The sequence below is a fragment of the Eubalaena glacialis genome, chromosome X (assembly GCF_028564815.1).
Source record: "Eubalaena glacialis isolate mEubGla1 chromosome X, mEubGla1.1.hap2.+ XY, whole genome shotgun sequence".
NCBI classification, from domain to species: Eukaryota; Metazoa; Chordata; class Mammalia; order Artiodactyla; family Balaenidae; genus Eubalaena; species Eubalaena glacialis.
The window spans coordinates 109,359,593-109,374,930 of NC_083736.1; the positions used below are offsets into that span (position 1 = coordinate 109,359,593).

Genomic DNA, 15,338 nt, shown 5'->3' on the forward strand with positions numbered 1-15,338 from the left:
TGCCTTAAAAGCACAACGTTCAAAATCCACTTTTATTTTCTTGTTTTGACATGCTAGGTATGCACTTGTAATAAAAAAAAAATAATAATGCCAAAACACGGTGATACAAGTGGTACCCAAAATGCTGTTGAGATATAACCGTGTCACCGTGGTTCGTAGTGTACCGACCAACAGTGGGAAGTGATGAGGGCACCACATACAGTTTCTGTCACAGCTACTCCACTCTGCTATTGCAGCACAAAAGCAGCCATAGTGAAACTTTATTTATGGACATTGAAATTTGAATTTCATATCATCTTCATGTGTCATGAAATATGATTAAATACTATTCTTCTTTTGATTTTTTTTCAACCATTTAAAAATACAGAAAAACATTCTTAGCTTGCAGGCCAGAGGAAGAATGCTGGCAGGCTGGATTTGGTTGTAGTTTGCTGGTGGATGTGGCTGGTTTGTTTGAATTCTCATGTGCAACACTGTAGCCATTTGTATTAGTTTCCTTTTGCTGCTGTAACAAACTACGGCAAACTCAGTGGCTTAAGAAAATTCAAATTTGTTATCTTAGGGTTCTGGAGATCAGAAGTCCAAAATCCATCTCACTGGTCTAAAGTCAAGGTGTCAGCCAGGCTGATTGCTCCTAGAGGCTCCAGTGGAAAAGTCATTCTCTGCCTCTTCCAGCTTCTAGAGGCTGCCAGCAACCCTTGGCTCCTTGGCTGGTGGCTGCATCACTCCAATCTCTACTTCCATCATCACAGGGCCTTCTCTCTGAATTCAGACTCCTCCTTTCCTTTTATAAGGACCTTTTATAAGGACCCGTGTGATTATTATCAGGGCCACCTGTTTAATCCTGGATAATCTCCGTATCTCAAGATTCTAAATTTAATCACATCTGCAAAGTCCCTTTTGCCATATAAGGTAACATGTTCACAGGTTTAGGACATGGAGATTAGCACATGGAGATCTTGAGGAGGGGTGCATTATTCAGCCATGCCTTTGTTTTCCTCTATTCAGCAGTTCAGCAGGTAGTGAAATCCTATGTTCATGGCCCTAATTTCCCCATTTCTCTAAGCTTCACCATTTCTCTCTCCTCTCTCCCTCCCTCTATCTCTTTCTCTCCTTGTGTTCTAGGGGCTATAAATGGACAGCATACTACTACCTTTACTGCCAAGAACACACACTGTGACAACTGTTGTCTCCTGTAAGTGATCCTCTTCTTGACTTGTCTTCCAAGATTATTGGAGTCAAGAAAAATCTTTTGATTTTATTTTCTGTTGTTCCTTGGTTGTCATTTGTACTGAATTTTATTGATAGAAGTGGGAACTATAGAAAAATAAAATTCCTTGCCTTCACTGGCTAACAGAAATACAAATTCCCAGCCTCATAAGGCAGGAAATGATATTTTATTTGGTTTCTCTCTCCAACCCCAAATAGTCGAGGAAAATCACAATCTAGTCTGCATTTTGAAAACAAGAATAAAATTCCACAATTTCCCTAGTCATATAGTCCCATATTTTTCCTCCCTTTTAGGAAAATGCTCAGATCCTTGCCTCTGAACAATTTGGAATTTTTAATCTTCCCTGCAGCTGCATTGCTCACACACTTTTCTTTAAATTGAAAAGGACCTCTAGTTTCTTGACCCCTGTTCTTGGGGGGAAGGGAGGATGCTTGCCTGTGAAGAGGGTATTTCTTCAAGACGTCAAGGTGAGAATGGGGTGGAAGGAATTCTCGGCCAGCTCTGCTATAGTCAGTATATTCCAGCCCTATAATCGCCTGTGCTGGAGAACAATCTTCTGTGTGCTGCTTGCTATGACAACCCTGCTTCTGATGGGGAATGTGAGGGCACAGCGTTCCTGCAAAGCAACTCCATTGTGCAGTCAGGGAACACTCTCCCCACATCCCAGTGCCCCGGGGCTTCCAAACTGCTTCGGTTCACGCTCTTGATTTTTCCTCACTAGGTAGTCAAAGAGCTACTCCTTAGCTATACAGCAAAGGAGTGGCAGAAAACAGGCCCGCAACAAACTCAAACACATCTCTAGCCTTCAATGAGTTTTAGACATTTATACCCAGTCCCTTATATCCAGGAGCCTCCCAGACCCTCTCCTCTTCTCCAGTACATTATATGCCGCTTCTCAGTAGGATGTTTTCAGTGCATCTCTCTTGGGCTCAAACGCCTACAAAAGCTGCCTATCAAGCCTAAATTCCTCATGCTCGCATTTGAGGGCATTTAATTAACTTCTGTCATCCTCACTTTTCCAAGCCAGGGTCTCATCAGTCTGCATTAGCCACTCTAACCTGCCTACTACCCCCAGATCCTGGTTAAGCTCCGTGCCCACGCTCGTGCTGTTGCCCTCGTAGCAACTGCTTGAGTTTCTCCCTCCTAAGCCCTGCTTTCCTCTCTTCTGAAACAACTTTGAAATAGACCCATTCCAGGAAGCTTCTTCTAACCCCACTGGACTGATGATTCCCTTGCTGCACAGCCCCCCAGCATCTGTGGATTCACGTTTCTGCTATGTATCTTGCTGCTGCTCTGGAGGGAGAATTCTAAGACGCCACCCCCTTCCTCAAGATTTCTGGTCACTTCTTCCAGCTATTCAGTCAAACCCTAATCTAGGTTCTGCTATGAGGCAATTCTGTAGATGTAATTAAGGTCCCAAATCAGATGATTTCAAGATCAGGAGATTATCTGGGATGGGCCTGACCTAATCAGATAAGGCCTTAAAGTGAACTGGGCTCTTTCTGAAGAAAGATATTCAAACTGTGAGATGAAAAAATATATATACGTTAAAAAAAAAGTGTGAGAGGGATTTGATGGGAGAGAAATTCTCTATTGCTGGCTTTGAAGATGGAGTAGGCCACATGGCAAGGTATGCAGGTAACCTCTAGGAGCTGAGACTGGTCCCCGGCTGGCAGCCACTGAGGAAATGGGGCCTTCAATCTTACACCCACAAGGAACTGAAGTTGACTAACAGCTTGTGGTAATTTGTTAAACATCAATAGAAAACTAACCCACTTGCTTTTGTAGACCTTGCTTTTGTTGATTTCATATGTGCGTATTAGTAGACTGCAAGCTCCTAGATTAGAGGAAAAGGAGGTTTTTAATTTATTTTTGTAACCCCTTCCCACCACAGCCATAATGTGATGCTATTAGGGCGATTTGCCTTAACTGATACGTTGGAGTTAATGGGAGATATAAATCCTTGGCCATGAGAGTACTTGTTGTAAAGCAGCAGCTAGAATCACTACCACTGTCAAGTGCCTCCTGCCTCCCATGTTAAAAACAATTTCCTGCACATCTGATATCTTCTGGACATCTTCACGCAAATGTCTCACTAGTCCCATGAACTCAGTAAGTCCCCAAATTTCCTCTCCCAAAACTGCCCCTCCCTCTCTATTCTGTAATTCTGGTAATGGCACCTTCAAACCCCCAATTATCTTGGAGGTTAGAACTTGAGCCATTGTTTGTTTGTTTGGCTGCACCACACCGCAGTGCACCGCGGGGCTTGTGGGATCTTAGTTCCCGGACCAGGGATCGAACCTGTGCCCCCTGCAGTGGAAGCGCAGAGCCCTAACCACTGGACCGCCAGGGAAGTCCCCAGAACTTGAGCCATAGTTGACTCCTTCCCCTCTCTTGCCCCCACATTCTATCTGTTCCCAGGTCCTCTCCATTTATCCCCTCCTCTCCATGTTTATTGTCTTTGCCTGGTTCAGTATCTCTCACCTGGAATACTTCGGGAGTCTCCTAGTTGCTGTCCTGGGACCCATCTCTGATGAGCACAGCTCTGATCATGTCGCTTTTCTGCTCAACCACCTTCCAAGGAAGCCATTAGCTTGGCATTCAAAACTCTCCATGACTTAACCCAAACCTACCTTTCTCATATTTTCAAAAATCCTTAAATGAGTATTTTGCCTACCTTCTATGTTATTTTGGGTTGACCTTTTAAAAAATATTCTTTAAAACTGTTATTGCTTTTGCAGGTCCACATACTAACTGTGACTCTTCCCTGCAACCTGCAGCTTTTTCACGTGCATCTTACCGTTACTTTACTTCAGACTCACTGCTCTTCCAATTCTCTGCAGTCGGATATTCTCATACCTTGGACTCTTCCGAACATATATTAGCTGCTTGGCTTGTTGAACTGCCAAGGGGAAATGTGGTTCCAGAGCCAAATTGTGAGTGCCCAAAGCTAAAGCCTCATTCTGCTTGCCTCCAGCTCTCATTCCCTCCCCCAGGACACACAACACCATTTCATTCTGCTTTGGGGGTGATCATTGGCCTAAATGTTAGGACCCAAATCCCGCACATTCATCCCATAGACAAGGAACCCACATTCCATAGAGAAGGGACCCTCGACCTCATAGTCGAGGTCGATTTATTCTTTGGATTTTCAGTGATTTTAAGCAGTCACACACCCTCCTCCCCAGTCTCCAGTGTCCGCAGGGGGTGTGTCCCCTAGACTTCCGGCTTTTGGACAACCGGTTTTGCCTCCGCCCACTCCCACCTCGAGATCTCGAGATTGGGACTTCCATCGTTCTTCTCCCCCCTCAGCCACTGTGCGCACTTTAATAAGTGATCTGATCTCAAAAAAAAAAAAGAAAGAAAGAAAGAAAAAAGAAAGAAAGGGAAAGAAAGAAGAAAGAAAGAAAGAGAAAAGAAAGAAAGAAAGAAAGAAAGAAAGAAAGAAAGAAAGAAAGAAAGAAAGAAAGAAAGAAAGAAAGAAAGAAAGAAAGAAAGAAAGAAAGAAAGAAAGAAAGAAAGAAAGAAAGAAAGAAAGAAAGAAAGAAAGAAAGAAAGAAAGAAAGAAAGAAAGAAAGAAAGAAAGAAAGAAAGAAAGAAAGAAAGAAAGAAAGAAAGAAAGAAAGAAAGAAAGAAAGGGAAAAGAAAAAGGAAAACAGAAAAGAGCTTCCCGGGGTTCGTCTTAGAATTGGCAAATAGAGGTGCACCCCGTTCCACCACCCGATCCTAGTGAGTTCCAGGCAATTACGTGCGGCCCGCAGCTCGCCTCTCACCGCCCCCCCACCGCCTCCCGCCCGGGTTTAATGACCTAAGCAACTTTCCGTCCCCCCCCCCCGCCCCGTCTTGGTACGGCCTGTCCGGCGATCGGCGTTCCACCCCCGCCCTTTCCTTCTAGGTTGGTTCAGCCCCTGTCTACTCAGGGGTGGTGCTCAGCCGGCGCCAGACAGACCCTCGACTTCGGAGAGGCAGTGCAGTTCCTCTGGGAGCATCCCCCTCGGTTCCACCAGCTTCCCCAGCCTCCTCGGCCGCCTTACCGCCCGCGGGGACCCGAGAGCTCGGTGTATGCCCCACCCCTGACCCCGCTAGAGACATGTCCACCCCGGCTCGGCGGCGCCTCATGAGGGACTTCAAGAGGTAACCCGCCCGGGACGCCGGGGTCCCGGGGCTGCGGCCGGGGCGCAGGGCGGGGCCGGCGGAGGGCCGGGCGGGCGGCGGGGCGGCCGGCGGCGCGAGCGGGTGCCGGATCGCGGGCCCCCTGTCTGTTTCCTTGAAGGTTGCAGGAGGATCCTCCAGCCGGAGTCAGCGGAGCTCCGTCCGAGAACAACATCATGGTTTGGAACGCGGTCATTTTTGGGTGAGTCTGCGTTCCGGGTGGTGGCGAGGGCTAGGGACGCGTGTGCCCTCCGGGACCGGCCCGGTGCGGAGGCGGGGGCAGAGGGAGAGTGCTTGGGGCTGGCTGGGCCTAGGCGCCTCCCCGGAGCCTGTGCCTCGATTAGCTCGGTTCCCGCTGCCAGGGGAACCGCTTGGGGTTCTAAGGGGGGCGGGGCGGGGAGTGGTGGCGCTTCGGCGCGGCGGCCTGCCCGGGGTTTCTGCGCCCCAGACCTCTGTTGGTAGTGGTTTTGCGACCCGGGAAGCGGTGGTTTACCAGCGGTGGAGCGAGCAGGGCTCGTAATAGCCATGTCCTCAGATAAATCGGGGAGAGGGGAGCCCCCGAAGCGGGAACTGATTGGTTTTTCTCTGTGTTGCAGGCCTGAAGGGACCCCGTTTGAGGATGGTAAGAGAGTTTCTTTACCCACCTTTCAGGAGCCTGATCATCCGGGGAAAGGGTTCCCAGTCATCCTGGAAGTGCCTCCTACTTAGGAACCCGCTTCTCCCTAGCCTCTGCCCACTAAAGGCTTGAGTGGAATCCAGTCTGTGGCAGGTTGTTCTGACTATTGTCCGCTTGACTAGAACTGCACCTTTTTTATTGCTTCTTAAAAAAAAATCTGGGTAAGGCAGTAAAAGGAGCATCATACCACTGATGTTAAGGGTCTGTGAGGTTTGGGCTGTGATCCTGCTAAATTCAGCCCCCCATCAAGATACTGAGTAAGTGTCAACCCAACCACTTGCTGATAGGCTCAGAGACCCCAGGGACCATTTGATTCAGAATTCTTCACAAGGGCGGGAACTGTGTTCAAGCAGGTGCTTAATGTGTGTTTGTTGGATGTTGAATGGATGCAAGAATCCCTTGCACACAATTGTCTGGTTTCTACAGTCTGGCATTGAGTGCCTGTCAGCCTCACTGCTTTAAGATGGTCTTTAATGGCACCTTTAATAGCCAGATTGAGCATAATGTTTCTAATTTTTAAATGAGTTTTCAGTATGTGCTTTTATCAAGACTTGATGGTCAGTAATCTCAAAGCAGTTTCACAGTTGAGAGGAGCCTTAATGTACTGTCTTGACCAGTGTCCAACCTACTTCAAGGTACTACATGTACTTGTAGGTACATGATTTTTAATGGGTTTAGGTTTGACCTTTAAAAACACACGTTAGTTGCTTTTTAAGGATTTTTTTAAAGCTTCCTATTTTGAGATAATTATAGGTTCATGTGCAGTTGTAATAAATAATATTACAGAGAGACCTTGTATACCCTTCACCTGCTCCCCCACCCCTTTGGTAACAAGTCATCTTGAATGACTATGCACAACCAGGAAATTAACATTGATACAGTTTTAGTGCACTCAATTGTGTGTGTGTATGTGTGTGTGTTTGTGTGTATGTAGTTAATTGTTTTTGAAAGCTTAATACATTTAAAAACATGATTAAAAGTATTTGAACTACTAATCGACATCTTTAATATTTTGAGGTATTTTTAAAAAGAAAAGGATCTTTCTGTTATTTTTTTCTCAATGACTTACCTTCCTTTGGTCACATAGCATTTGAGAGATATTATACACATATGCACACATATGCACATAACTCAGTTTGAAGGCGGGAACAAAAACATTTCTGCAAACTACTAAGTACAAACTTATGTTGCCAAGTCAGTTTGCTTTTTGATGCTACCAACCACAAGATGTTGTGAGGTAGGTCAATATTAACCAATTCTATGATTTGTCTCAAACACTCACATTTCCCTAGAAGACTGTAGACAGTAACCTAAATACTTGTAGTTTCCTCTCTACCTTCACCCACTGGGTAGATATCACTGCTCTTCAGTGCTGCAATAAAAAGAAATGACAGCAGGGGAGTGTGATCCTCAAGCCATACTATTGATACTTTGGTGCAGTAAGTCATTTGAACTGATCCTGATCTGTAGCAAGAGCTAGCTAAGCTTAATTTTCCTCTACTAGACTGGTGCTAGTTCTTCATACTTAAGTTTTATGTGCAGATTAGCTGTGTATCTGCTTTAGCTCCAGCAGGCTTTGTTTTCATTGGCTTCTTTTTTCCTCCTGATTTTACTCAGACTGCTTTACGCTGGGCACAGCTTTATTAATAGTACACCACTTTGCTGGGGTTGGCAACTTAAATATCTCAAGGGTGCTTCTCTCATTTTAAGTGGTATGAGTTGAAAAGGTACTTGTGGAATCCATTATCTACCTGGACCTTCCCCCTTGACATTACTGGCTCTTTTTTTGGTGATGTGCATCTCCACCCTGACATTACTGAAAGGAATTACTCAGGCTAAATGACAGTACGCTTTTCTAATTCATTCTTTTGAGCAGTCTGCTATCCATGGATGCTTTCTCAGGTGTCTAGAACACTGACCAAGGTTACAAGAAATTCTTTGACCATTTAAAAATACCTGTTATTTACAGTTAGGGAATTTACTGGAAAGGCCCAATTAGGGACAAGTGGCATAGTTGATTTTGCTGTTGCCAACGTATTATATAAATCAACAGCTCCAAAACTACTTTTGCTGCTTCCTTGTAAACCATTTGTAGTGGAGGTTTCTGGAACAGCCAGGCCCTAGTTAAAGAGATGAAATTTTAAGAAAAGGAACTCTTAAAGGTATTTTGATTTAACTTTACACACTTGAAGGTAAGAGGACTATGCTCCCAAGAGCTTACACTACCAAACAAAACACTGGGGGGAGATACTTCCTCATAAAATATCTTGGTATGTATGCTGAATACGAAGGCTAAGGAACAATGTATTCTCCATCACATCATCTGAAAATTGTTAATAGACACAGTAAGATACTAGTACTTGATTTTCATAATAGATGTATTCTTAAGAATTTGGGGTCTTTTTTTAAAAAAATGAATCAAAGTCCACTAGGGGTGTTCTTAAGGTAAATAAATCCTATGATGAAGAGTATTTGGGTATTATCTTAAAAATCAGACTTTTTTCAGTCATCAAAAAAAGCTTCTTTAAGTACATGTACTTTGCTTTCTCCTCAGGGGTCACAAACTGGTGGCTAAATGGCAGAAAACACCTACAGAGGTGCTTTCTCTGGCCAATACAATATTTTCAAACAATTGAATTTGTGACTGTCTTTAGGCAGAACATACACTCTCTACTTTACCCATATCACTCCCTATTGCCATACACCTGCCATTTAACTCATTTATATAATTTTCCTGGTCCCTATACATAGATGGATTAATTGATACTTTCCTTACAATGTTGTGACCTCCTCAGGAAGATAAAAAATCAGTACAGATTGTGTACAACAATGGTGAGGCTTAAGTTTCCAATTATTTTAAAGCCTAGCCTTCTAAATATTCAGAGGACAAGCTCTAGTCTCGATTGCGTAGTATTAATTCTCAGATTTTAAATTTCCTTAACATTTGTTTTGGATCTCAGAAATTGGATTGAGAGTTGTACTAAAGAGGTTCTCATTGTTTAAGGTGGCTAAAAGTATGAAATATCCCTTTAAATGTGTGCTTTGAGTAAGATTAAGTACGTCGTAATTTATATTCACATTGAATATAAATTTTCTTGGTTTCACTTCTCAAGATATTAAATGAGCTGTTCTTAAAGACTTGATTAACTTCTTTGGTAGCTAGGTAACCACCTTGTTGAACTTTTAGGCAAGCATTAGGCAGAAAGCTCAAGTCAAGGGTTTTGTGAGCCACCAGCATATGTACTCAACTTGCTTTCACTGTGATTGATGTAGGTCAGAAAGAAAGTACTATTTAATATTTGAATTCATTAATTGTATTTTTCTTACTGATAGTGAAGTTTGGATTTTTGGTTTTTGCCTCCTTCAGCTGGGTCTAGAGATATGAAACTGTAGAATTATTGTAACTAAAATATTTATGAAGCACTTAGTTTGTGTCACTGTGCATCTTTCCCTCATTTAAACCTCACAACAATGCTATGTAGCAGGTACTATTATTAACCCTATTTTACAGATGAGGAACTTGAGGTTTAGTCAAGTTGAGCAGTTTCCCCAAAGGTTTCATAACTAGCAAGTAGCAAAGCAAGGATTTGAACCCAGATCTGTCTGACTGCAAAGCTTCTGCTCTGCCCCACTGCACTCCACTGTTTCCACTTACGCCTGCCTTCTGTGTGACTTTACCACCTTTAGGTATCATATTTAATGATGGCTTTAATTTAAAGTACCTGGGAGCTCTGCATGCTATTAAATCTGCCCAATTTTAGAGCAGTTTTTTTAGATCAATTTCTTGATGATAAATCTCTAAGCTATAATTTAAGCGGGTATCAACACTGAGCCAAATGTGTTTATACTTGAGATACATAAGGAAGCTCAGAGTTGTGAACTAACACTTATTCCCACTTTTTCTTGCGTATTATAATATCAATAGAACTGAAAAGAAAGAACTATGCTTTCTTCCTCAAAAATAGGAAGAGTTATGACCAGGTGGTGATAAAGGTGAAGTGTGTTCTGATGGACTATAGCATGTTTATCCATTCCAAAATATTTTGCTTTTTGTCCTTAGTTATAATACATAGTAACTTCAGATCTGACTTTCAAGTTTAGGGAGTAACAATAGTTGGGGAATATAATATGTCTCCATATGTTGCATTTTTAAAATTTTATTTATTTACTTATTTATATTTGGCTGCGTTGGGTTTTTGTTGCTGCACACGGGCTTTCTAGTTGCGGCGAGCGGGGGCTACTCTTCATTGCAGTGCGCGGGCTTCTCATGGCGGTGGCTTCTCTTGTTGCAGAGCACGGGCTCTAGGCGCGTGGGCTTCAGTAGTTGTGGCACGCAGGCTGTAGAGTGCAGGCTCAGTAGTTGTGGCGCATGGGCTTAGTTGCTCCGCGGCATGTGGGATCTTCCCAGACCAGGGCTCGAACCCGTGTCCCCTGCATTGGCAGGCGGAGTCTTAACCACTGCACCACCAGGGAAGTCCGATATGTTGCATTTTAAATTATTCTGAAACTTTGGGACACATGTTCATACCAAGAACAACTTTGTTAGCAAATTGTTTCCTATGAGCTTGCTGGTAGGAAACACACTTTTTGGTATTGTTACATGTAACAACTAGCAGTAAAATGATTATAGTCTTTTTTTCTTAAGTGGAAAGGAGGAATGGAAGCTAGGAGGAAATAAATTGCTAACTTGAAGGAACCAGTAACAATTTATACTCTATCTGAAGTGTGGTCTGTTGTATTAGAATAAGTAATTTATTAAATGGACCAGAGTAATATAGTGGAACGTGCATCACCTTAGATAATAACTGATTCCTTAAGATTACTTGAAGAAATTTCAGTCAGGAAAAAACAATTGCCCAATTGTTTTCTTGAATTTATTAAACCCAATTAAAAATAACATTTTGAAGAAAATAATCTCCCCAAATCACAACATCCAACAATTCTTTTTTGGTGGGGGGCGGGGGTGCGCTCTGGGGCATGCGGGATCTTAGTTCCCCGGCCAGGGATCGAACCAGTGTCCCCTGCAGTAGAAGCGCAGAGTCCTAAACACTGGACCGCCAGGGAAGTCCCCAACAATTCTTGAATGAGATCCAGTTTGTCCATTTCTTATAAATAAGTCTATAACTTAGTATGCTTTAGGGCCTCCTGCTACCTTAGTTGACACATATTCAAGAAAAATAATTTGTTTCAATAGTAGCGTAAACAAACATCATTAGAAAGAAATTTACTGGAGACATGAATGCAATCTAATATGATTTTTAAATTATTTCTGCCATTAATTCCTACCATTAGTGTGAATAATTGAGTTGGTTTTATAGTGAAGTAGCTTGTGAGTCATACTTAAGGGTTTTAAAGAGGGACTGTGAAGTTTTTTCTGGCTTACATTCAATTATGTTTTCATTATAGAGTTGCTATTACATGAAGAGGAGCCAGTGAACACTTTTCTTATTCCCTGCTATTTTAAAAATAATTTGATTATTGATTTGTATTTCTAGCATTGGTTTTTGAACTTTGTGCTCTCATTCTTTCTAGTGCATTTAAAAATCACCATTTAAGATGACAGCTGATTAAAATTGGCCTTTATTAAGGTCTTTCAGTCTTCTCAAGGAGGAAGGCCACGTTTTGGCTCTAGTTGCTTGTCATTTTAAGGATGTCTTCAAAATGTACAGTGGCTAAAGTTATCCTGCAGGCAGTAATTTTGAGTTTAAGATGGCTGTATTTAAGTTTGGGGGAGAATAATGGAAAAACAGAAAACAAATCACCTTTGAGTGATGGTTCTTACAGTGTCCGTCCATTTTTAGGGCAATCCCTGGAGCTGTATCTCTTACCTGGTCTCTTTCCTCTCTACTCTATATCTTTGCGTTATTTCATATAATACTTAAAAAAAAAGTCATGTAGTATTAAAAACAAAGTACTACCGAACAAAGTGATAAATAGGTTTTCTCAACCCTTTCTTTTCTAATTACAGGAACCTTTAAGCTTACAATAGAATTCACTGAAGAATATCCGAATAAGCCACCTACGGTTAGATTTGTCTCTAAGATGTTTCATCCAAATGGCAAGTATCACTTTTAATACAGTATTTTAAACTACTACACTGTTTATTTGGGAGGTATTCCACACTTCCTATTTGTCTGTAGCACCTGAGTATTTGTCTAGGCATCTTGCTGTTTCCTGAAACCTGAACTTGTTCATGGTGGTCTATTGCTGTCTTGGTCTGTGGTCCTAGAACTGAAGCAGTGAAGGGACATTGCCTTTGCTTGGAATCTGAGAGCCTCCTGGTTTTGATGATTTTATCATTTACTTACTAAACAAAAATAAGGATGTTCTTGAGGTTTCCTTTTAATATAAGGCCAGATTGGGGTAGTTTTGTGTTGTGATTATTTTCACTAGCATTTAGAGCAATAGTTTTCAGCTTTGGATGCAGATCAGAATTAGCATGGGACATTTAAAAGCCATGGATGTCCCGGCCCCACTCCAGACCTACTGAATATCAGATTCTGTGGTTGAGTCCAGGTATACGGTATATTGGAATTCTAACTTACTTGGTGATTCTAACTTACTATTCTAACTTACTATTTTGCTCTTTTATTTTTTTTCTAACTTACTATTCTAACTTACTATTCTAACTTACTATTTTGCTCTTTTATTTTTTTTCCTAGTGATTCTAACTTACTATTTTGCTCTTTTATTTTTTTTTCCTAGTAATAAGCCTAGAACAAGTTGCCTTTTATTCAGGTTAATAATGTATTTTCCAGGGTATCAGATATTTTTATCTTCATACCAAAATGAAACCTTGTGAACTCTGAGCTATCTTGGTTATTTCAGATAGGAGATAAAGTTTAAAAATTTAGTGGAGTGAATTTCCCATAAGTCTATCGATGATGAGGAACCCTCTTAGAAATTGTGCGTGGTTTCCTGGATAACAGGGCAGTCTTTTCAGAATAACAAGCATTAAGTATCTTCCAGTTTTATACTGATTATGTTTGACATTCTCTGATCATCCTGTTCCACTAGTAGTGATTATGACACTTCTTTTAGGAAGGTAACTAAGAAGCAGCTTAGTAATCTTTTTTAAACCTCAAAAGCAAAGTATTCTTGACTGTATTTGTCTTGACTATGATGTTAAAACCTTAATGGTTTTGTTATGTTTAACATAACCTACTTCTATGCTCTTAGTCTATGCAGATGGTAGTATATGTCTGGACATACTTCAGAACCGTTGGAGTCCAACATATGATGTGTCTTCCATTTTAACATCCATACAGGTGAATTTTCCTTAATGTGACTATGGCCTTTGATATGTTTATATTAGCAATTGTTTTTGAAAGTCATAAGTAAAAAGTAGGTCAGTAAGACCTAACCCACCAGAAAACATATATGTTTGCCTAGCTACTAGCAGATTAATGTAACTGTAGATTATTATGCTAAGAGAGCAAATTTAGCTGCTACCTAGGACAATTCGAGTGTGTTGAAGATACATATTGGGTTGGCCAGAAAGTTCATTCAGGTTTTGCATAAGATGGTACAAAAAACCTGAACAAAGTTTTTGGCCAACCATATATATATATATATATATATATATATATATATATATATATATATTTGCATTGAGGAACTGACTTTTTACAAATTGTCTCTATAGTCTCTTTTGGATGAACCCAATCCCAATAGTCCAGCAAACAGCCAGGCTGCTCAGCTGTACCAGGAGAACAAGCGGGAGTATGAAAAACGTGTTTCTGCGATAGTAGAACAGAGCTGGCGTGACTGTTGACCCGGGTGCAGGAAAAGAAGCAGCTGGTCATAAGAAAAATATATATTGATGTGTTTGTCACCTTCCTATTCGTCAGTGTCATTACATTTACTTTATTAAAAGCAAAATAGCTGTTGTGCTGTTTCCATCTTCCCTTGCCAGGCTTTTCCTACCCCTTCTACCCTCTCCTTAAACATCAGAAAACACCCTCTATGAGATCAAATGTACTGTACCTGGGTTACGTGCAAAAAGTCACTAATGCTTAATTAATTCCTTTTCTGTTGTATCTCATTTCCAGTTTTATGGCAGTATTGTGTTACTGTACTTTACACTAAGCTTTTAAAATGAATTGTTTTACAAGTGGTGCTTATGCATAGCTTGATGACCAGAATGTTATTTTTAACAGAATGAATGATTACTGAAGTGTTTCACCCTGGCTGGTCCTTCACTTGTGTTGGATTTAGAAGTGAATTTTTGGAATATGGCCTATAGAAAACAGGGAAACAAATCCATATAAACATCCATTTTGAAAGAGCAATGGAAGCTAAAAAGGCTATGATACTAATATCTAACTAACATGAATTGTGTTTTTTACTGGTAGGAAGGAGAATGTTAAAGGGCTCAGCCAAAGGAGTGCAGCAATCATAGTAACTGACACTTCCTCTCCTTGCAAGGTGTTCAATGGACACACCCAAGCTAAGATTCAGAATACTGAAGTCTTCTGGATTTTCACTTTTTAAAGAGGTGTGGGAGCAGAGGAATGGAAACAATCATTAGTTTTTAAGCTAGGGAAGGTTGGAGATCCTTTAATCCTTTTAAAGGAGCAGTGCTACCCTAGATAAACAAATTTATAATCCTCCATTGTTTTTTTAGAGTTTTAATTAACCCAAGGAAGGGAACATGTCTGTGGTAAACCACTCAAATCCTCTGTTAATGCTGCATGCTTTAGTTTCTTCCTCCCTTTCAGTATTATAAGAACCTTAAAGTCAATGTTTGCGATCTTTCTTTGGATATTTATACTTTTAGATTGACAGTACCTTTAAGTAGCAGTGTAGGAAAAAGCTTGTAAATGTTTTGTCTGATGTTCCATTGTCACCTTTTGTGCATTTATCACTCTTATGAATTTAACTTTGCACAAGTAACCCATGTAAAAAAATGTACATTTTTCAAAACTTGTAAATAAAAATAACCTTAAAAATTTGTAGTCAAGGTATAATTATATTTTAGCTCAGTATGAACTTTTAGTATGAATTTATTGGACTCTCATATCTACTCATTTCCCCCCTTAAAATAAAAATTATGGTAAAAGCAAAAATACAGATTCTGGGAGAGGGAGAAGAGTAGATATGGAGAGGACGTATTTTCTTTTCAGTCATAAGTGTTTAATGCTTTTTTAAACATGCTAACAAACAGAATGTAAATCTACTAGGCAAAACAAAGTTACTTCAGCATATATTATAGTCAATCAAGGGAATGAAATTGTGGTAAGGGGGGAGAATTAACCTGGAGATTTACCAGCATCCTCA

At 41.0% G+C, this 15,338-nt stretch overlaps 1 protein-coding gene across 1 annotated transcript; it reads left to right on the forward strand.

Moving 5' to 3' along the window:
- The first annotated feature begins 5,131 nt into the window (after positions 1–5,131).
- Positions 5,132–14,986, forward strand: UBE2A (ubiquitin conjugating enzyme E2 A). Its single transcript, XM_061178675.1, has 6 exons — positions 5,132–5,365; positions 5,505–5,585; positions 5,980–6,005; positions 12,028–12,117; positions 13,239–13,327; positions 13,705–14,986. Exons 1-6 carry the CDS (start codon positions 5,322–5,324, stop codon positions 13,831–13,833), a joined length of 459 nt encoding a protein of 152 aa, XP_061034658.1. The 5' UTR covers positions 5,132–5,321; the 3' UTR covers positions 13,834–14,986.
- The last annotated feature ends 352 nt before the right edge of the window (positions 14,987–15,338 follow it).